The 21,189-nt window shown below is 42.8% G+C and overlaps 3 protein-coding genes across 3 annotated transcripts; 2 read left to right on the top strand and 1 right to left on the bottom strand.

Moving 5' to 3' along the window:
- The first annotated feature begins 6,033 nt into the window (after positions 1 to 6,033).
- Positions 6,034 to 8,924, top strand: LOC6633370 (mediator of RNA polymerase II transcription subunit 15). The gene is made up of 2 exons (XM_015169957.3): positions 6,034 to 6,251; positions 7,281 to 8,924. Exon 2 carries the CDS (start codon positions 7,604 to 7,606, stop codon positions 8,657 to 8,659), a length of 1,056 nt encoding a protein of 351 aa, XP_015025443.2. The 5' UTR covers positions 6,034 to 6,251; positions 7,281 to 7,603; the 3' UTR covers positions 8,660 to 8,924.
- Positions 8,925 to 9,285: 361 nt separating this feature from the next.
- On the bottom strand, positions 9,286 to 9,873 carry LOC6633802 (uncharacterized). The gene has a single exon (XM_002057286.4). It carries the CDS (start codon positions 9,774 to 9,776, stop codon positions 9,381 to 9,383), a length of 396 nt encoding a protein of 131 aa, XP_002057322.1. The 5' UTR covers positions 9,777 to 9,873; the 3' UTR covers positions 9,286 to 9,380.
- A 7,154-nt stretch (positions 9,874 to 17,027) lies between these two features.
- Positions 17,028 to 17,538, top strand: LOC6633801 (uncharacterized). Its single transcript, XM_002057285.4, has 2 exons — positions 17,028 to 17,187; positions 17,250 to 17,538. The coding sequence occupies exons 1-2, from the start codon at positions 17,133 to 17,135 to the stop codon at positions 17,510 to 17,512; spliced, it is 318 nt and encodes a 105-aa protein (XP_002057321.1). The 5' UTR covers positions 17,028 to 17,132; the 3' UTR covers positions 17,513 to 17,538.
- Positions 17,539 to 21,189: the final 3,651 nt, after the last annotated feature.

Raw genomic sequence — 21,189 nt, 5'->3', positions numbered from 1 at the left:
CCGACGAACTAACTAACTAACATTGACATTTAAGTTTTCAAGCTTTGCACAACACAAGTGAAGTAGCTTACAGAATGTTAAGAAATGCTTAATGCTGTTTACTGATGTAGTAGCTGCATGCTTAGTAATTGCCGCCAACTTATCGCGAGGATAAACTTAACTGCTGATTAAGAGAACGGGGGTCAGTCGTTGCATCTTCTTAACGTATTCGCTCTCAATTTGCTTTATTTAACTTTTAGTTTTCACCTTGTTCGCCTTAGTACATTACTATCAGCAATAGTGCATATGTGTGGCTATTTGCTAGTTATTAAGAATTCAACAGTATTTTCGTCAGTATTTTACAGTCAACATTCGCCGAGTCATCAAATAAACTGTAAACAATTAACATTTAAACGTGGCTTTGGCCGAATCGCTCACATTTTGCTAGACAGACAAGTTAGTTGAGGATGTTTATGACCCAGACTGGAGCGGAGCAGCGCCCACAAAAAGCAACAAATGATATACGATGCGTGTGCCATGTCCTTGCTGGTCCTGGGCCGCAGCCGGGCTGGGTCCAGGTCAGAGTCCGGGTCCTGGTAACCGAATACTGGTTACTGTCTTCTCTTCACTGGAGGCTGATTTTGCTGTACGAAGAGCATTTGGTACATGGATTTTTGTGCTTATGGGCAAGATGACAATAGTTACAGCCACGGCAACAACAAGGACAACAGCCAGGACAGCACTAACAACAAGCACAAGGACAACAAATCGAGCGCTTTGCTTTGCTGCAGGCTTAACGACCCAGCTAAGCACAACAAGCGCTGCAGCCAGGACAGCTCTTATGCACATACATGCACAAGTCCAGCCCCCATATCCGTAAACCCTATTACACTCACATGCGTGCCTGGCCCCGTCCCGTCCTCCCGCCAGCCCGCATTGGCCCGTGTTGATGAGTGATATTTATGAATCACATGAGTACACTAAATCATCGCTGTTGAGTATTTATGCGAGAGCGTGTGATTAGGGCTGTCCGGCACGGTCGTGTCCTGGCACGTCCAGCGCTAGTCCTTGCTCCAGGACATGTCCACACCAGCGACAGCTTAAGCACGAATCGTGAGCTTCGCCTGTTGGTCAGGATAATTGTTAAGTTGTTGCGATTCCATTGTGTGCACTTTTGCTTCAAAGTGAGTTCAAAGCACCGTCAGCCGTTGGATGAGAGGGAGAAAAGGACACAGAGAGTTAGACAGACAGAGAGAGAGAGAGAGAGAGAGAGAGATGTGAGGGAGAAGCTGAAAGAGAAAATATTTATGAGCATCATTTAACATCGTATGGCAAAATGTTGTCTAAGCTTTAGCCGTGTCAAAATTTTCTCATTTATTCCAACAACTCTGTGGGATGTTTCTATTCCAGACTGTTCCAGCCGATAGTTCTTAGTACAACACCACTTATTTTGCCAAGTGTCATCACTAATAATCAGAGGTACAGGTGTTTGCTCTAAATGCAATGTCATCTCCAATGCAAGTGCACTGCAAAGAGTTACATCAATAACCACATTGATTCGAGGGTGATTCTTCGCTTGTGTGGCCTTTTCGATTATTTAAGTGCTAACGACATATAGTGTCATCTCTAGAAAAAGTCTCGATGTGCTGCTAACATTCATGATTCATTGTTCTTTTTAGACCTTTAGTAATTTAGGCATAAATTACAATAGCTTGTACCACGCTTTTTACTGTGAACTTTCTCCTCCCCTTTTAAATCAGAGCTTTCAGTATACCTTCAGTTGGAGCATGGCTTTAGTAATTAAAAGCTATACAATACTCCAGATATGTATACCCGTATCAAATTGGCTTGCTATATATTATATAGTTTATTTAGAATCAATCTTTTGGACATAGTTTTTGAGAGAAACATTTGTCTGCTATTTGACCAGAAATCTGTTTCGAAAAAATTCATTCTTTCTAGCTTACAGTTCAAATGAATATCTTGAAGACTAAGGGGTATTATGGAAATGGTGGTGGGGCTTGGAAGAGCATCAGAAATGCAATTAAAATACAATTCGAAATATGTTATACAAAGAACAATGATCCATGCGAAAGCCAAGTCGGTGGCGATGACCGGAGGCATAGCCCAGGCCAGGTCCGAGCCAGACAAAGGCAGGACCTGATGACGCCAGTCGCTGCCGTTGCTGCTGCTGCAGTTGCTGTCGCTGCCGCTGCCGCTGCCGCTGCCGCAGTCGCAGTCGCAGTTGGCGTCGCGTCATCATTTGCACAGTTGTTGACTGTATGCTTCATGCTGATTACCAGTTCGGTCCACAGCGGCAGCAGTTGCTGGCAGGGGGAGGAGGTGGGACTGATGGAGCCAGGAGCTGTAGCATCGATGTGGCCTTCGCTGTAGCCTCATGCCCCAATGCATTTGTCGCCGCCCGCCGCTTGGTGGCGCCACTTTGTCGCGACGCTTTTTATAATTGAAGCAAATTGTTAGCCTGCGTTGGCATTCACTTGTCCTCCGCCTGCCGCTAGCCAGTTGCGTGGGGTGGGTAGTTGGGCTGGCTGGTTGGCTGGGTGATTGGGTGGTTGGGTGGTTCACTGAACTGTGTTTACCCTGCTTGCATTTTATCAGCTGCCTCCATTTCCTGCCGGCAAACGCCGCTGCTGCTGTTGCTGCTGCTCCCGCTGCTGCTGTTTGCGCCGCATTGTCGCATTCCAATTACAAAACAATCATGATGAGCTCTAGATATTTGCAACAACAGCAGCAACAACACCCTCATAGTTACTTATTTGAATAGAGAGTCAGTAATAGCGAGAGAGAGACAATGAGAGAGAAAGAGAGAGAGCGAGAGAGACAGCATCCGCTTTCAGTGGTTTCCACTGTTGCCTTTAACAGCTCGTCAGCTCTTTAATCATCTGAAGAGCTCTCGTCGATTGTTCCTAATAAGCACAAGGCGCATTTAAATCGGACTCTCGACTTTTACTTTCAGGAATCTCAACAAATTGAGGGGTATTAATAGTACAAAGTCACACAACGCAAAGTTGATTTCGGGGAGAATAGGTTAGAGTCCTAAATATAAACTTAAATAGCTGGATGAAATTCTGTCAAGTAAAATGTCGAACTGCCTTCTATATATGTCGTGGTCCTTCCCAGTCTGTGGGAAATGCGTTCCTGCCTTACTTCGGTTTTTATTATCCGATTTAAATACAATCTCCAGATTTTAAATATGGCACACAAAAATGTGTGCATACCAAGGCTCAAGGCAATAGTTTGTAAAATTCGATTTACTGGATTTTCTCGGTGTCGGTGTGTAAAATATTCTGAATCTGTGTAATATGTGTAATATATGATTTTTGTTCCATTCGTATATATACATATAAGAGAAGATCTCTTCAAGATAACTGCATGTATAGCCAGCTAGTGAGTGCTATATAGATGAAATTTTAAATTTAGCCCCGTTTGAATTGAGCTTTTTCTTGAGAGGTAACAAGTCGATTTAGTCCAGGTCGACCCAAATTAGAGGTCGGTTGCTCCGGAAACAGAATGAACTAATTGAAACACAATTTCGAAAAATGTAACTGACAATTTCCACAGGTAAGGTGTGCCTGTGCTGGTTGTGGCTGTGTGTGTAGGTGTGTGTCTATGTAATGATGCGAAGTGATGCTGGCCAGCCGCATTGAAAAGCCTTCTGCCTCTGGTTAGAGCATATGCTGTTGACTAGCTAAGATGCCACGCCCTGTCAACATCTTCGCCCACATAGAGCACCAGCCATAACGAGTGGAAGGAGGAGCGCGGGAGGGGGGGGGGGTGTCTTGCGGGCAGCTGGTTTTGTGTATGATTTTGTGTCAGCTTTAGGCGCCAGCCGCAAATCCACTTAATGCATACACTTACACATCGACACACACACACACACACACACACACACACACACATACCCGAGAGCTTTGTGAGTGGCATGTAGCATGCCGCATGATGCATGAGGCATGAGACATGGGCCACATGGGTGTTGTTATTATTGGCGTAATTTGTTAAATGGGAGTGGCACGTACACTGATTGTCGCGCACCAACTGCCATTTAAGGGCTCTAAACAGGATACATGTGGGTTTCTACAGTACACATACACACACACACGGCTGCAACCTCACACACATATGCGGTGGGTGCATTGTTTGGCCCTGCTACAAGATGAGCTTGAGTTGCATCAACGCCTGCTGCTGCACCAACACAGCTCCCGCTGCAACGGAAGTCAGTGCATTTGAGGTTAAGTCACGCTTATGCATGTCTGTCCCCGCCCCTGGCCGCCGGCTCTGGCCCCTGACCATGTCCACTCGTGGCACGGGCATTTAACCTTTTTACACCCTGCGCACTTTATGCCACCTACAACACGGGCCCCAACTGCATCATGTGCATTAATACCTGTTTATACTGTTGCCACTCGCAGTGGGTAAGTGTGTGGGTATGGGTGCGTATTGGTATGTATATGTATTCCATTAGGTCAGCTAGTTGAAACTCATTCGGCAATACGTACGGACCACAAGCACACACAAATACCCAGGTTGAGTGTGTTGTATGAAACTTTGTGGTGCGTTATTTGAAAATTGTGGGTACTTTGCAACACTGGAAATCAAAATAGAATGCCATTGAAAGCTTAATACAGATAAAGGTCTAAATATGGTATAGGTAACGAGAGAGAGAGAGAGAGAGAGAGAGACAGACAGACAGACAGAGAAATAGAGAACCAGAGACAGCATTAATAGCAGAGGCTTCTCTGCTAAAAGATCTCGGCTGAAATATATATGCAGAGAGTCTGAGAAAGAGAGTGAGAGATGAGGGTGAGAAAAAGAGAGCGAGAAAGAGGCAGAGGCGGAGCGAACCAAAAAGTAGTATAAAGATAAAGAGAGAGAAAGGATTATACCTAACCTAACATGTCAGTATCTACGGTTCTGCTTGAATATTTTTTACGCAAGCATCAGACAGTTTATCGAACTTCTTATACAATTGTTAAGTTTTGCTTGATTTGATTTGCGAATAATCTAAGCAATATACTACTGGAGTCTCAATCGCATGGAGTACGTCCGAAAGGCATTTCCCAAACAGTTCGTATTTGCCAGTTCGTACTATGCCCCATTAAAATAACCCCTCACAAGCGGTTGCTGCAACCCTTCGCGGTGTTGATTCGCTTGAGCGACCCGTAGCCCTCGGGCCGGGCTGCTACTCCATAAGTCACGCAATTTCAATTCAACTGATTTTTCGCACCTCATCACGGAGTCCGCCCAAGGACCCTGCCGGCCTTGGGGGGTGGGGCTTCGTCTTCGTCTTCGTTTATGTTTGCGTCCCGCGCCCTTTATTTATTTGGAGCATAACTTTCTGACTTGGAAGGCATCTTGTTTTGTTGGCTTGCTTGTTTTACATTCTATCATAAACGGATTTGGTTTTGGCCCGCGGCTGCAGCCAGCACCCAACAGATTTATGATATGCCTTCAAGCCTACAGGCAGCTAAATTGCAAAACAATGTTTTCAAAGGAATGTGAATTTTGGCTTAGAGCGGGTTGTTTATGCCCTGACCTAAAAGTGTATCCTTTTTGTTACGAAATGTGTAAATATCTGGATGGAGTTGTCTCCGGTCCCATAAAGTATTTATTTGTATATATTGCTGACCAGTTAAAAACAGCCGAGTCCATATAGTCATGTTTGTCTCTCTGTTTTCTCTCCGTTTTGAAGCTATACATACGAAACTTATTTTATGTTTCTATCTTTTTTTCGACATTTACTCTCAAGAAATGATCTGCTCTAAATATCCAATGAAAAGTTTTATAATGTCAAAAACATATCTCTTGATATCATATGCTTAAGTCATTCATCGCTCCATTTATAAGAGCGAAAATCTTGGCTGGTTTTTGTATTGTAGTTTACCAGACGCAGATCAGTTTCACTAGGATTATTCGAAATGTACTGCAATTGATTTAAGTAAAATACACCCATTTGTGACATTTAATAGAAACAAAGCAACTGTTTTGAGCATCTCCCAGTCGGGGACTGTTCACTCAGTCAATGTCATTTGTTAGTTTTTATGGATTCTCGGTAGAAAAGCAGTTTCGAAAAAAATTTTCAGAATAAACTTATTTGGTTTTAGTTTTTAGATATTTGAGTAACCCCTAAATCTACACAGAGAGGACTTTTTACTTAAACTGATCAGAGGTACAACTTTGGCACATCTGTTAAGAAGTGGTTCACGTTGATTTGAATGATGCCAATAACCAATTTTACATAAACGGAGAATACGGTATGTTACACTGCCCGTTTTTTTCCCCCTTGACTAAACACACAGTTTCACACAAGAGCTGAGAGGTCGCGATCTATGAATCAGTGATACGCTTTTAAATGATTTATGGATTATTCCAATTACTCGACTTGGACCCTACTGACGCATGTATAGCTCCTTTTTTTTTTGTAAACATATGAGTAACATGGATTCAAGTTGTGCAGCCTATTGTTAAGTCTCTTAGAACTAAGGACTCACGGCTGGGCTGTTACATGTCTTGGCCTAAGACCCATAGGACTTTCGCTTGAGAGTTCTCTAGAAGTTCACTTGAACTTAGGCTCAGCTCAGCCGCAAGATGTCGTAGGTCATGCATTAATCTTTATTAAGCCTTTTACTTTTATTGGGCTGTGCCAAGTACAAGGCACTGGAGCTCTATTGGGAGCAGTAGGTTTGCAAAATGCTTCAAAAGAAACCAATTTGATTTTAGTATTAAGGATCTTCAGTTGACCTCAGTACAACACAAATGACACAGATCTTCCGGAACTCTTGTGATTGTGTAAACAGGGCCGCTCAATTTGCATGGTTACTGATTTTTACATATATAGATACATGTATAGATACATATGAATGGGTAATACGAAGGTGGGATATGATCGATTGTTGGCCTAGCAGGCCTGCTGAATGCTTTCAAGTATTCATCGAGTTTGTGTGCTGGATTTCAGTCATAACACAGACTAGATACACTTAACAACAACCAGATCCCGTTCAGATTATTCGAACGACAAAATTTTCACTTTTCGGCAACACATAGATTAAAAAACCTATTGTAAATTAGTGTAAGATCATTGTGTTCAATTGTGGGAATCTTGACAACTTGGCACTTGGCACTTAGCCCTTGGTCGCCGGTCGCTCCCGCGTTGCGTTTCAGTCCTCGATTCAAAACGATATTCAATCAGCTCAAATACAATCGCCTCGAGAATCCACAACCACCCCCAGCCCGATATAAAAAACTAAAAATAACTAATATGGAGAATCCGCTTTTAAATTCAGGTGATACGGCCCAGCAAGCGACGAATCAGCAGGCGGCAAACGCCAAGCAGCATCAGCACCAGCACCAGCACCAGCATCAGCAGGAGATCTTCATACATAGCCGTAGTTACGGACCGAAGCCTGCACTGAATCGGAGCAGCAGCAGCAGCAACAACAGCTGCAACAACTGCAACAGCAGCAATAGCCTTTTTAGCTGCAGCAGCAACAACAACAACAACAACAACAACAACAACAACAACAACAACAACAGCAGCAGCAGCAGCAACAGCAGCAACAACAACAGAAAGTTTCATCACAGCCGCAAGTCTGGCGGCGGCATACAAATGGCGTCGGGTCATATGGAGCGCAGCAGCGGCCAGAGCATGAGCAGCTCCGGCACTGGCCAACACGCCCACAATCGCCATCACAATTATACGAATGGACAGGGACAGGCACAGACACAGGCACAGGTACAGGTACAGGTACAGGCACAGGTACAGGCACAGGGCTACGGACACGGCGATTCACTGGGTACCAGCGGCAACAATGGCCGCACCAGCAATATTTCGGCAACTAGCATTGGCGGCACCACTGGCAGCACTGGCAGCATGCCGCTCTTCTATAGACACTGCTCCGAGTATCAACCGGGGCCGCATGCCAATCGGAATCCCTCAGCAAGCGTTTACAATGTGCGCTCTTGGTCCGGTTGGGATCCGCAGCAGCACCAGCAGCAGCTGCAGTTGGTCCAGCATCATCAGCTGGCCCAGCAGCAGCAGCTAGCGCAGCAGCACCATCTCGCGCAGCAGCAACATCAGCAGCAGCAGCATCATCAGCAGCAGCAGCAGCAGCAACCATTGGGCACGTCCTCGCATTTCGATATGCAACCGCTGCAGACATCGCGGTCGCATCAACTGAATGTGAGCGCACCCAGCTTTACGCCAGCTAGCGCCAGGGCTGTCGGTGGTGGCCTTACACCGGCAACGGGAATAGCTCGACGCCCGCCGATACCATTGATACCCAGTCAATCGCAGCCGCAGCTGCAGTCACAGTCCCAATCACACTCCAGAAGCCAGTCGGAACGGAGCAACGGGCGACGCCAACAGTTGCCGGATCTATTTCAAACGGTGCTAAAGCTGATGCGAGAGCTGAACCGTTCGGTCAGCTATCCGGAGATGATTGGAATGCTGTCGATGCGGCTGCAGCGTTTGCCTGTCGAGCTGAAGCGTCATATACCGCACACACTACACGGGGCCGTTGCAAATGGGTATTTACGCAAGGATGGCAATTATTATACGCTGCTCTCGGAGCAGGAGCAGAAGGAGATCATGAAGCGCAACCAGGAGGCAGCCAAGCGCGCCAAGGAGCTAGAGAAGGAGCCGCTCTCGTGGCGCATTCGTTAACGCAGACTTTCTTGCCACTCGTAACACTTGGCCGTTGCCAGGGATTCGAAGTGTAGTTCATATCGTTGATGTTTTTGTTCCCGCGTTACATGCACACCCCCATGAATCCAACGAATGTCAAATTGTTCCACATACATATACTACATACCAAACGCTGGGCTGCTGCCGAATGACATTTGGGTATTCCTCTGAAATTTAAGTTATTATTTTAATCAATTTCAATTGGCAAACCCTTCGTGTAAAATAAAAAAAAATTTAAGTTCGATCCAATCATCCACCAACTTCACTCATGTGCCCACGTCGACCCCCTCCTTATAATGGATGAAGCGGAGCAATGGACTACAGTAGAGCTTTGACGAACATTTTGTCCATCATCCATCAATGGTCGCACTAAACCCTGCTCAGGAGTCCAAGCTACAGCTGATATTCCAAGCGTGAGCATCGTTGTCCAAATTGTTCCCCTTAATCAATTAGAAGTTTTCCACCGAATAGATTTGTTGTTGGTGAGCCTTACAAACTGATCCCTGCTCGGGCTCCATTTATTCCGAGCCTTGTTCTTTTGTTTTTTTATTTTATTTCGGCTAACTCAATGCTGATTATGCTCAATTGCACATATACTAATTAAATATTCTAGTATTTGTAACAATTTATTATATTATTAGGCGAATATGTGCGGCACAGATTATGAATTTGGTTTATGGGCCAATATGATCTTACTTTATCATGGTGCACTTCCTTTCTCTGCTTTTGGCTGCTCACTTCCAGGTTCTTTTACGCGGGCCTCCTCGCGGCTTCTGTTGACCTGTTCAGGGGAAGCATTGCAACTGGAAACGTTTAGGCTTTGCTCCCGCGGCTCATTTGGATCTAAGCGACTTTGCACAATGGAGTAGCGATAGTTCCTAACCCGCAGATATCCATAGATGAGGGCATCGTGCAAATTGACGGTTATTTGACGCTTCAGCTCCTCATCGGAACGATCCAAACGTTCCGATACGGCCTCTACAATCTCGTGCTGCGTCAGCGGACGATCCGATTCGGCGACCACATTCAGTATGCTACTGAATAGATTTGGTATAAGTTTACGTCGCGGCGCTTGATTTGGACCATTTTGTCTCATCGTGATGGCCACGGAAGCAAAATTCACATCAACAAGCAGACTAATAATCTAAATAAAATATTTCTACTACCTTGATTATGAGCTCTGACAGCTTACTACTGAAAACTCACCAAGTACGAGTACTAGATTGATTGTGAAAAACGAAGGCGTGGCTTTTATGAGGTGAGTTTGCTTAAAAAGATCTGAGTGTTATTATTGTTATTAGTGAACAAATTGTATTATTTAGCCTGTCTCCTTCTAAGTCTAAGAGGCCAATTCTTGAAAAACTCTCAATATAAGTAGCAAAGGTCGATATTCCTGAACGCACAATTCTTTTTGAAAAGAATCCGTTAAGCAAATGCTAGAATCCGTTCTAACAGGGGGATTGTGAAAAGAAATCCTCATTTTTCTTAAAAAAAAGGAGCAAGTTGCCGGAAAACCATACGAGAGAAAAATCATCTAAGTATATGTTAGGTATTGAAATTCAAAGGGTATATCTATATTAGATAAAAGGATCGTTTATATGGCAATTAAGACCTATTCCGATTCCTCACCACTTCAAATTATGCCGGAAATTGGCATACAGCATGCTTTAAGAAAAACTAAAATGAATTGCTTTCAATTGGGAAAACATAAACAGCTTGAGGGTTGTTCCACAAAAGAATGCTGAAGCCAAAAGCCAAACATTTGAGAATTGTGATTAAATTGAAGCGGATGCTGGAGACACTTTAAGTGCCTCTCACGCAAAATAGAATAAGGAAAAGCGACTTTGCGGTTTCCATTTCGTTTGGCAGCAACATCTTCAGCTGCCGCATGCAAACTGAAGGACAGACTCTTCGCATTCGTCAGAGAGATGGAGAGTGAAAGACAAAGAGATAGCGAGAGCGAGTCAGTCTCCAGAGCAGAGAAAGAGATTATGTTAGGGGTCAGGCTGCGGCTGAGTCTAAGGCTGGCAGATATCGATTGGCTGTTAAAGTCGCGCAATGGACATGATACGAGGGCAAACTGTTTGGTTGGGCTAAAAAATGTGATATGCGGGCAACTCCACAATTGGAACGACAAAGAATCTGTGTCTCGGAAATTTGCATAAAGCATTGCGAGGGCGCGACAACAGATGCAGATACACAGCTATAGATACAGATACACAGATAGACTGAGCCGCAGGGGGAGATCTCTGGCGACTTGGGCACTAGGACTGGGCATCATCATTGTTATGGTCCTCCTTGTTGGCAGTTGTTGCTGTTATTGTTGTTGTTGTTGTTGCTGTTGTTGCTTTTGTTGTTGTGTCTGGCACGTGTCACAGGAAATTTAGATAACTGCAAATTTCCATTGGACGCCGCGTAACACAATAACCGCAGCCTGATTGAAATCAGTTTGAGTGCCGGCGCATTTATCTAACAGATACACAATTGAGAAGCGAGCGTACGTGTGTGTGCTTGTGTGATGCAATGTGGTGCAGCACTGCATTAACAATACAAGCGTAACTGAGCTGCATGCGCCTTAATTCATGCTTTGAGCCTCAATTAGCTGGCCAAAAGGAAGCGCTGTCAACATTTACATAACGTTCGGTTCAGCGATGGGCACGTGTCATAATATTATTGATAACGTGAAACGATAGGAACACGGGTCAGTTTATGATATTTTCATTAGTTTATTATTTTTATTATAAGGTCCTACTAGGGTTTTATCTATAGAAGGATATATCACAATAAGAAAATAGAAGCGAACGCACCTTGGAGCACGTCTCGACTCGACTCAAAAATCTTCTCCAAATACGTGTTCGGATTTTTCTGGATATCAGCCCAGCAGCCCTTTATATGAGGGAGCCTGATCATTAAAGCAGCTTCTCTTTATAATCCTCTTCTACTTGAATTTTTTATATTTTTTGATAGACACGAATAATCTGTGTCACGAGATTGGAGGCACGCGTTCATCTCTAGTTGGGTTCGCTCAGTAACTGTTCCTTTTGACTTTAGCAAACTGTCCGGCAGTTGTGCGTGGGAAATGAAGCTGGACGTGGAGATGTGGTGCTGGGCCTGTCCAGGATTCTGGGTCTTGGTCCATTTGTGCAGCTGTCGGAGTTGATTATCAACTTTGGCGCAGCTCTCAGCCAGTGACAGGCCCAAAAGTTTTGTATCCATTTCCATTTCCATTTCTAGTTGATATTATTTGGATGTGCGCACTGCGCTATACTGTTTAATTATGACTGACACTGTGGGTAAGCGCAACACAATTCGCCACTTGAAGTTGTCCCTATGCCCGAACTGCCCTGGACTAAGCTGGCGCAAGTGATTAGGCAAAGCCCCGAGTGTGTTGAGTAACAATTAAAATCAGCTCTCGCCGTGAAAAGTTTGGGCGCCCATCTGCGGAAGCCACCACAAACTAACCCTAAATGCCACACACGCCCTCGCAATTAACAGAAACTTTTACGGCGACTCAGCCAGGGCTGCCGCTTCCACTCCCGCTGATCCTGAGACAAGAATTATAGCCTGCAATCAGGCAAGCAGCATCGAGCATCTTGGCCCATTTATATACGCATCGCATATAATTCATTTTACGTTTACGCTTTGGCTTACATGATTTCCATTCCCTTCTTCCGTTTACCATTCCCATATCCACTCCGTTCCCGGCACCAGTGAAGCATGTAAGTGCCGTACTCTCGTTTCAGCCTGGTCAATAGCTGCCGCTTGGCCCAGACTCTGCTCACATAACACAATGGCGTCGCATTGGCGTCGGCGACGCTGACATCAGCCCTTTTAATGCCCCCTTCCCACAACATTGGCGCGTCGAAATTTCAAATGTCCAATTGCAGACAGTGGCAGCGGAATAAGCCTTGCAGCGGGGGCTTTCAGTTATCGATGAAAGTGAAACTTGAACGGAAAGTTTGACTCAAACATAAACTTATCTCGTGATCTAATATAAGAATGAGGTAGCGTGTCGTTGTAAGCAGACAATAAGAGAATTTCTGGCAGTTGACTATTGTCGTATACCCTGTGCGTATAGTAAATGTGTTAGGAAGTGTATTACGGTAGTGTGTGGTACCGTACGTGGAAGAAAGAAGGATTACCGACCATAAAGCATATACGCAAGATCAGATCGAAGAGCTGAATGTAAGATCTTTGTCCTCGAAATTATACATTATTCGCTAAGTGAGTTTATAATTTTATTCCGATGCTTTCCCCCATTTCCTTAACATTGGTTATTGTAAGACTAATTCGAAATTTGCTAAAACAGATAATTGATGATCAAGAATACATAGTTACTCCTTCTATGCGTTAAATTTAGCAAACACTTATTGATGCAAAATTCGTTTGGCTCTCTTCAAACGAACCCCCTTCAATCAAGCATATCGGCTGTCACTGGGCAAAGTGTTGCCAGCTGAAAGTGAAGCTGGCTCACAAATAATACTGATTCGTGTCGTATCCTTGGCAGCTGAAAGCGAAAAAGTTTCCATCATTTTGTGTTATATAAGTTGTTGTTGGTATTATTGTTGTTGTTGTTATATTGAATGGACTCGTCTATAGCCATCTTGGGATTGTAGTTTGAGTGCCGATTTGTTACTCCTCCTCCAGTTTCACTTCTCAGGCAGATCCATAAACGCAGCACGCGATGAAAAAATCGAGGAGAAGTAGTTGCGTGTTTCTTCAATGGTCAGCAATAGTAGTTGTTGTTGTTGTTGTTGTTGCAAGCACACCCTCTAGGCGTTACTAATCTAATTTGCAGTTATTGGCGTCCAGATTAGCATTCGCCACATATGTGTGTAATGCGTATCGCGTGCTCAGCGCCGACAGACTTTATTTTGTATTGGCCAACATTTGGCACACAACGGGAGCCAGCACCAAAAACACAGCCACCAACACCACCACCACCGCCCCTCTGCGCCTTAATACCCACTCCCATCTCCATTTCCACCGCCTGGCATACATTAGTCTAAGCTGTGTAAGTGCAAAACATAATGAAAATGATGTCAGTTTGATAAGATTTTCGCCGTGGGGCGTGAGTGCTATAGTATGTGTGCGTCTGTGTGTGTGTGTGTGTGTGTGTGTGTGTGCAAATCTGTGTATGAAAGCGAGTGTGCTGGGTTCTATTGCCCATGTTATTAGAAAAGTTTCGCTTATTAAAGAAAGCGCAAGCTAAAATCTACAAACAAATAACAATGCTCAAACATTAATAATTATACTTATATATTTGCTTCTGATAAATATTTCTTACAAATAACATACGCTTTAAATGTTTAATATTGAAAAATATCGATTTTAAAGGGTGATTTCTTGAGCATAACTCAAAAATGGTAATAACTAAATACCTTCAAACTACTATGTAGGTGCCCGTATATCTAATGCAGAGAACGAATCACAAGCGATCCACTTTGTGGATCCGTCCCCATATTTCTTCAAATCATTTTCTATATAATTCGATCAGTGGATTTTATTAGCGTGTAACAGTCTAGTTTGCCTATAGCTGGCCCCTGGCTGTCATGTCCGCAACAGGAACATTGTCAAAGTGTCAACGCTGCAACTGGCTACTGACAACGCCTATCAAATTAAGCAAAACAAAATTGCATTAGGGCTGAAAGTACCCACAACAGACTGCACCAGTATGCATGAGTGTGGTGTGTGTGTGGTGTGTGTGTGTATGTGTGTGTGGGTGTGTGTGTGACCAATGTCGGCACAACCAAAATTATTCATTGCACAATGCGGTCCAGACAATTTATGCTAATCAACATCAATCGATTTGCATGCCATGCATATGACCAAAGCATAAAAGCCGGTCAGGCCAATGGGTACCTCCAACTCCTGCCCACAGATGAAGTGGCAGCGGTTGAATATGGATTGGACAGGGGTTTTATTGCTGTTTATTGGGCGGCTGTGTGGGTTGTCCGGGCTATTGCTGGCATTTTGCAAAGTGTGTGTTCAGATGAATGTTCGAGTGCGCCAAAGTGGACAATCACTGCATATGGGTAATTGCATATAACGAAGTGGATGCTCTTTCAGTCAGGCGACTAGTTGCTGCTGTTCCTGCTGCTGCTGCTGCTGTTCCTACTGTCGATGCTGGTGCTGCCTGCGACAGCAATAATTTCAAACTGTTTAAAAAAATGGGGGATGAAGCACGGGCATTGGATTGCAACAACGAAGAACAGTTGCTCTACGTAAATTGTGAAGTTTCAGTATGCTTTAATTATATAGCTACTTTTTAATATATTAAAATGCATTTTTTTGGTCTGATTGTACAACAATTAGTATAACCGTTTGTGACTTTAGTAATTAATTTCTTTACAACAAAAAACATACTTTGTTTTTGTATAACAATTTTTCATAACAGTTATGTATAACATAATTTGATTTTGTTAAATTTTATTTTTGTTAACAATCATGTGATTACGTTCTTAAATTGCAAGGATATTTTTTTTAGAGCAGCTTATATAACTGTTTCGTATAACAGCTTGTTGCTAAACTTAGTCATGGCAACTTATTTTAGCCCTAACAGATTAGTATTACAGTTTATTATACCAATTTTGCATACTCTTAATTTTAATTCAGGTTCTCATTACCTGAAGTTCTGTAAGTAATTTGTTTAACTGCAGAAAACATTTTATATAACAGTCTGTTGAACAGGCTTACATTTATATACAAATTCAATGGTAGTTGCTTAACTTGTGTAGTTTACTCATTCATTGTAAACATATGCTCTGATTATAACAGTTTCCACTACCAAGAGCTTGATTGATCATTTAACTTGCCCAAGTGCACCAATTATTAATACCCTCTAGAGCGAGAAATGGCAGAAAGAGTCTCATCATTCGAACTGGCTGTATAACAGTTGCATATAACAGTTCGTGTAGCAAACAGCATGAATATAATTAATTAATCTTGAAAGGTATGCATACGACTCGCTGCAGCTGTCTGCATTGCATGCACACCCGCTGGGCAAAACGGGCCAATCCACTAACTATCCCATTCACCCATTCACTAAACCACCAAACCCACCAAACAACCATTTCATATTGGCCACCACCTGTGCCAGCCAACCCGTAACAGTTTGCAGTTTATATGCGGCTCTTAGGCACACATGTTGTCATCACTGCCATCATCATACCCCCATCACCGTCATCATCATCATCATCATCATCATCATCATCATCATCAGCCTCGTCATCGTCATCTCATGTCATTGCTGTAGCTATATGCTGGGGTATGCTGGGGCATGCTCATGAATTTGGACTGTATGGCAAATGAACTTGGAACTTGGACCAGCTGCGGAATCGCACAACGAGCCACATATCCACATTCAAAACAGCTAAAACAAATTTGAAAAAAAAAAAAAACAAAATACAAAATAAAACGCCAAAGGGAACAGTTATCTTTATATTGCCGAACTTTAAATACTCTTACTAATCTCTATATATAAAAAATGTTTCTCTAACTGACTGACAATTGATCAAGGTAGTTAGATAGATTGATTAATTAATATCTATTCACCGAAGAGGGTAATTATCTGATGGGGGTGCAGTCTAAGAGGAATTTGGAACTATTTAGTTTACCTTTCGATTGGTTACAAGCTCATTTTTGAAGATTTATGTGAAATTTCACTTGGGGCGAGTTTCACGCTTTTCGTAACATCCACGTTTCCAATCTGGAACAAAGAAGTCAAACTTGAGTACGTACTCCCATTATTATTATTATTATTATTATTATTAAGAATGATAATATTATCGCAATTATTTATAATAATTAAGGAAAACGTGCTTCAAGCTCTTGACAAAATCGTTCGACCTCTGTGTAGAGTAAAATACTGGTCATAGAAATGTGCAAATTTACTCGATTTTCGCTGTGTGTGAACAGTTTTGGAAATTTGATTTTGCTCTGGAAAGGGAAAGGGAAAGGAAGAAGGATTGGGGAACTGGGCTTGGGCTGGGCAATTTTGTAATTGTTTAGCATTCGATGCTGGGGGCACAGTCGCAATATTTGCCTGGGCATTTCGGTATGGGTCAAGCAGGCGTAGAGCTGACTGATTCGAGCAGAGGCAACTCAGGAAGCAAGCCATGGGCTTAAATCAGAAACGAAATCGAAATCAGTTCAAGCAGAGGTCGATTTTCCATTTGTATAGCTCGAAATTGTTCTTTTCAAAATTGTAGGAGTTGTGCGCCACCAAACAAAGAGCACACAAACAACAAACATAATTGATAATATAAGAGATTATATTAGCATATTTATATATAAAATATATTTATATATTTATATATATATATAAATATATATATATATATATATATATACAAAAAATATATATATATATATATACATAATCCAAATCTCAGTGGATACGCAAAAAGCTAAGGAACGGAAGGAGTAAGAAACATTTGCGCATTTCAGGATTATGTTGCTTAAGGATCAGCCATCGTTTAAGGAAGTGGCCAAGGTATTCATTGTTGGTGAGTGTAGCACTGAATTTCCGTTAAAATCGAATCCCTCCTCAATTATCAGCCACCCACAGGCTTGGCACTGCGCTCCTACGTAGCCGATGGCGATGGACAGCAACGTCGGACGTGCTTTGGGCACGAGCTGTCGCGTCGCATTTGCATGGCCGCCAATCGGCAGCGGGTCAACAATCGCCATCGCCTCCTCAAGTTCATGTCCCCGGAGCGTCTCAAGGATTATGATATGAGGAATAAGCAGCGTGCCATACAGCAACAGAGGGAGCTTAGCCACAGGGCTCAGGAGTTTGCGGCCAATACAAATCTGAATTCCAAGTTATAAACGAGATACCTAAACATAAAACCATACTCCAAGTTTTTGCTTCAATTCGGTAGTGAGCGGAGGGGGCGGGCCAGTTATCAAGGGCTCGGGGCATTGCAATTAAGTAAATCATACTATGGAGTTGTAAATTGCAACATCCTCAAGCTGCAAGCTAGGGATAGATCCAAGCAAATCTTCCTTCTGCTTGCCTCATGGAACACAGTCGATGCAGCCAGTGTTGGCATTTTGGCTTTTTGCTTGTGGTATCTAGCAATTTATACTGATTGTTAGAAAATTCTTTAAAAAAAAAGGTATTTTGCTTCTATACTTTGGTCTAAAAAGGCAATAAATGAATTCTGTCAGATGTAAGATTGCAAATGGGTTCGGTTCACGGATAAAGTTTATTGATCGTTCATCCGTATAACAATTTCTTCTGAGACTTTACACCTGGAGACTCCCAATAAGATACATCTCTGCAATGATTTATTTGGCAATTATTTAAACAAACGTCAAATATAGCTTAAGTGTTATGTTTTTTTGGTTTCATACATGAGCCACAGGCTAAAGAAGGTATCTCCGACATTGATTGATCTGGAGCACAACTACATTACACACTTTCATAGTAAGAAAGTTCATATGAAAAACTTCTCTTTTGTATACAACCTCAGCATATTCAAGCTTTATTGTGCTCCCAACATGCCTGCAAATACACAGGCTTTATATCTGCAAGGGCATTTAATATTCGGCGTGCCGAATCTAACCTCTTTCTACCTGGCTTACATTTATTTAAGCCCACGATTCTTCTTTGACCACCTTAATTTGTAGGAAACCAAATAGAATACGGCACAGCCAATCTGTCTGCTCTCTCTTCGCTCCTTTTTAGTCAGAAATTGCCGATATACAATTTGACTAGGATTTCGTGAACTATTTAATAGCAATTGTAAAGCTAACTACTTAGCAGCAATTCAGGATAAATGGGTTCAAAATTTTGGAATCTTCATCACCAACTCTCTTTTCCAATCTATCGAATATCAGACTATTAGAAAAACATGTTTTAATGTTTTTCATTTTACAATATTAACTTCAAATGCTTGCTTCACATGCTCTGTGCAAACAATGGGCTCCACATTTCCATTTCATCAGAAAATCTATGCGGCCAACTTACATAAATAAATACAACTTAAAGCCTTAAAGCTAACACTTTTCACTTAAGCTAAAATAAATATTGTACTCAATTTGCATTTTTTCATTTCTTCACGCGTTTCCCAAAAACTTAAATTGCACTCTCGACCACGATGCGAGTTGTACTGAGGATTTGTGCCTTGTAGTTACCCCCTGGAAATCTAGGTGACAGCTTTGAAGTTGCTCAGGCTACTAGATTGAGTACAATTATTGAATGACTACAAGTCAGCTGCGCAGAATAAGTCACATTAGAAATTACATCCAGCAATAAATATTATGCATTCAGAATTTTACAAACCTCTGAACACAGAGTATCTACTAGTCGATCACTCTGGCTCCAGTTGAACGTTGTGTTAATGTTTTGCTGCTCAGTAGAGTAGCAGATATTGAAATGAATATCTAATGTTATGCTTGGTGGGTGTGTTGCTTGAGGATCAGCGCTGTGAAGCCAACATAAGCTGCTCTTTAGCTAATTTCTCGCTAAAACTAGCTACTTTGACCGTCACATGCAGCGCACAGCTTAACACACTCACACACACACACAGGCTCCCACACAAAACTTGAGCTGGAGCTAAGGCTGAAGCTGAAGCTGGAACAACTTTCGGCAATGAACCTCAATGTGCTGCAGGGCAGCCCAAACGCTGGCCTAACACATCCTGCCAGGATATGCGCAGCAGTGGCCAGAGGTGTATGTGCAAAGGAGGTGCAGGTGGAGGGTAGACTCGCTGTGGCATGCATGAGCATTTGTAAAGCTTCTGTTGCTGCATTGTTCCTGCTTAATTGTCTGCAAGGACAACTGGCAGGCAGTTAGGCAGGCAGCCAGGGCTACGACAGCAGTTGCATAATTTTTGCAATTGTCGCAAGCCATAACTTGGTTGCAGGCAGCGGGCTGGCGGGCAACCAACTTGCAACTTCAACAAACACGCACACACACACACACATACACACACCTGCCAGGTGAGGCAACTGTATGCACCTGGGCATCCTGTGCGCCGCCCGCCTCAGGCTGGGACACTGCCACAACGCAACAACATCATTTTGTGCATTGCACTGCCAGCTGGCAACTTGGGCGAAACTTTTTGAGTGTAAATAATTGTCGGGGCACCGGCTAAAAGAAATACAACCGCAAAAATGTTGCAGCAGCCTTACAGGCAATTCCTTTGTTGCTGCTGCTGCTGCTGCTGCTAGAAGGTGTTTGCCTTTTTAGGTGCTCAGCATTTATGGATATTTATATGAGTTTTGCCATCCCCCCTTAACGCCCACTGGCTGCAGCCACAATTAGTCGCGCCGTAGATAAACGTCTGGCGTCGGGCTTGTCAGGGCTCTCATCTGGCCATCTGTCACCATCTGGCAGCAAAGTTGTCGGAAAATTGTCCCTCTGTCACAAGTACACACACATGTGCACACACACACGCGCACACATCACACATAAGTGCATTATTTGAATGCGGCATCTAAAACTTTTAAATGCCCAAAAAGTATTCAAAAGTGCTCTCGACTGCATGCTTGAGCATTTCCCAACACTGGCTGCAACTCTAACAGGCATGGCGCCCATAACTATTTGAAAGAGTAACTTATTTTATCATGATTTTAATTGCTTTAATTATTTATTATTTATATTGCAATTATATTCAAGGCATTACTGAATTAACGAAGGGCTAAGTTAAGAGTGACCTATTTCAGAATTAACTTTGTTCTGACTAATTGACTTGGCCAACTCTAGAAAAATCTAGACTGCAGGCAGGCTACTACCCATAAGTACTTCGAGCAAATTCTGCAGAAATTGATTTAAATTGAATATATTTTATTTCATCTTATGAGCTTAGCCTGAAAGGACTTTGGTGTCATATGTAAAGAGTGTTAATCTAAGACAGGTAATACCTTTTAGTCAGGTTCTACCAGATCTAATCTTTTATCAAAATTATAATAATAATAATAATAATTATTATTACTATTAATAACAGTAATGATTACTCACGCTCTTCAAATCAAATTTTAAGCGAGCAATCGCAGGATACCTGGCATTAAGTGTCAGACATTTGGGTTACGTGTTCTGTATTCTGGCTGACGGCTGAGAACTGAGAAACATTTCGCATAGTTCAGATCGTTATATTTTTATTGTTTTTATTGAAAAAAAAAATGGCAGACAGCATTCCCCTTTTACAACGTTCGACTCTAAACCCGGGTGCCCAAGTCTTTCAGCCCCGTGGCGGGGAAACCTTTGAAGGTGAGTGCAAGATGTTGCAGCAACAGCAGCATCAGCAGCAGGAGCCAAAGCCGCTGCACTATATTGTGCACAATAATAACAATTGGCAGCAAGTCGGCCTAGAGCCACAGCCGCAGCAGCAGCAACTGCAACAGCAACAGAAGCAACTGCACTACGTTGTGCATGGCAATAATAATTGGCAGCAAATCGGCCAAGATCAACAGCAACTTATATTGCAGCATCAGCAGCAGCACCAGAAGCAACTGCAGTACGTTGTACATGTCAATAACAATTGGCAGCAAGTCGGGCA

The sequence above is a fragment of the Drosophila virilis genome, chromosome X (genome assembly GCF_030788295.1).
Source record: "Drosophila virilis strain 15010-1051.87 chromosome X, Dvir_AGI_RSII-ME, whole genome shotgun sequence".
In the NCBI taxonomy this organism is placed as follows: Eukaryota; Metazoa; Arthropoda; class Insecta; order Diptera; family Drosophilidae; genus Drosophila; species Drosophila virilis.
The sequence above is the reverse complement of the archived record's forward strand: the minus strand, read 5'-3'. Positions and strand labels throughout refer to the sequence as shown.

Bases quoted from the DNA above. Each gene is read 5' to 3' on its own strand.
- LOC6633370 (XM_015169957.3), top strand. From the start codon at position 7,604: ATGGCGTCGGGTCATATGGAGCGCAGCAGCGGCCAGAGCATGAGCAGC.
- LOC6633802 (XM_002057286.4), bottom strand. From the start codon at position 9,776: ATGAGACAAAATGGTCCAAATCAAGCGCCGCGACGTAAACTTATACCA.
- LOC6633801 (XM_002057285.4), top strand. From the start codon at position 17,133: ATGTTGCTTAAGGATCAGCCATCGTTTAAGGAAGTGGCCAAGGTATTC. The intron at 17,188-17,249 runs GTGAGTGTAGCA...AGCCACCCACAG, and splicing joins GGCCAAGGTATTCATTGTTG to GCTTGGCACTGCGCTCCTAC.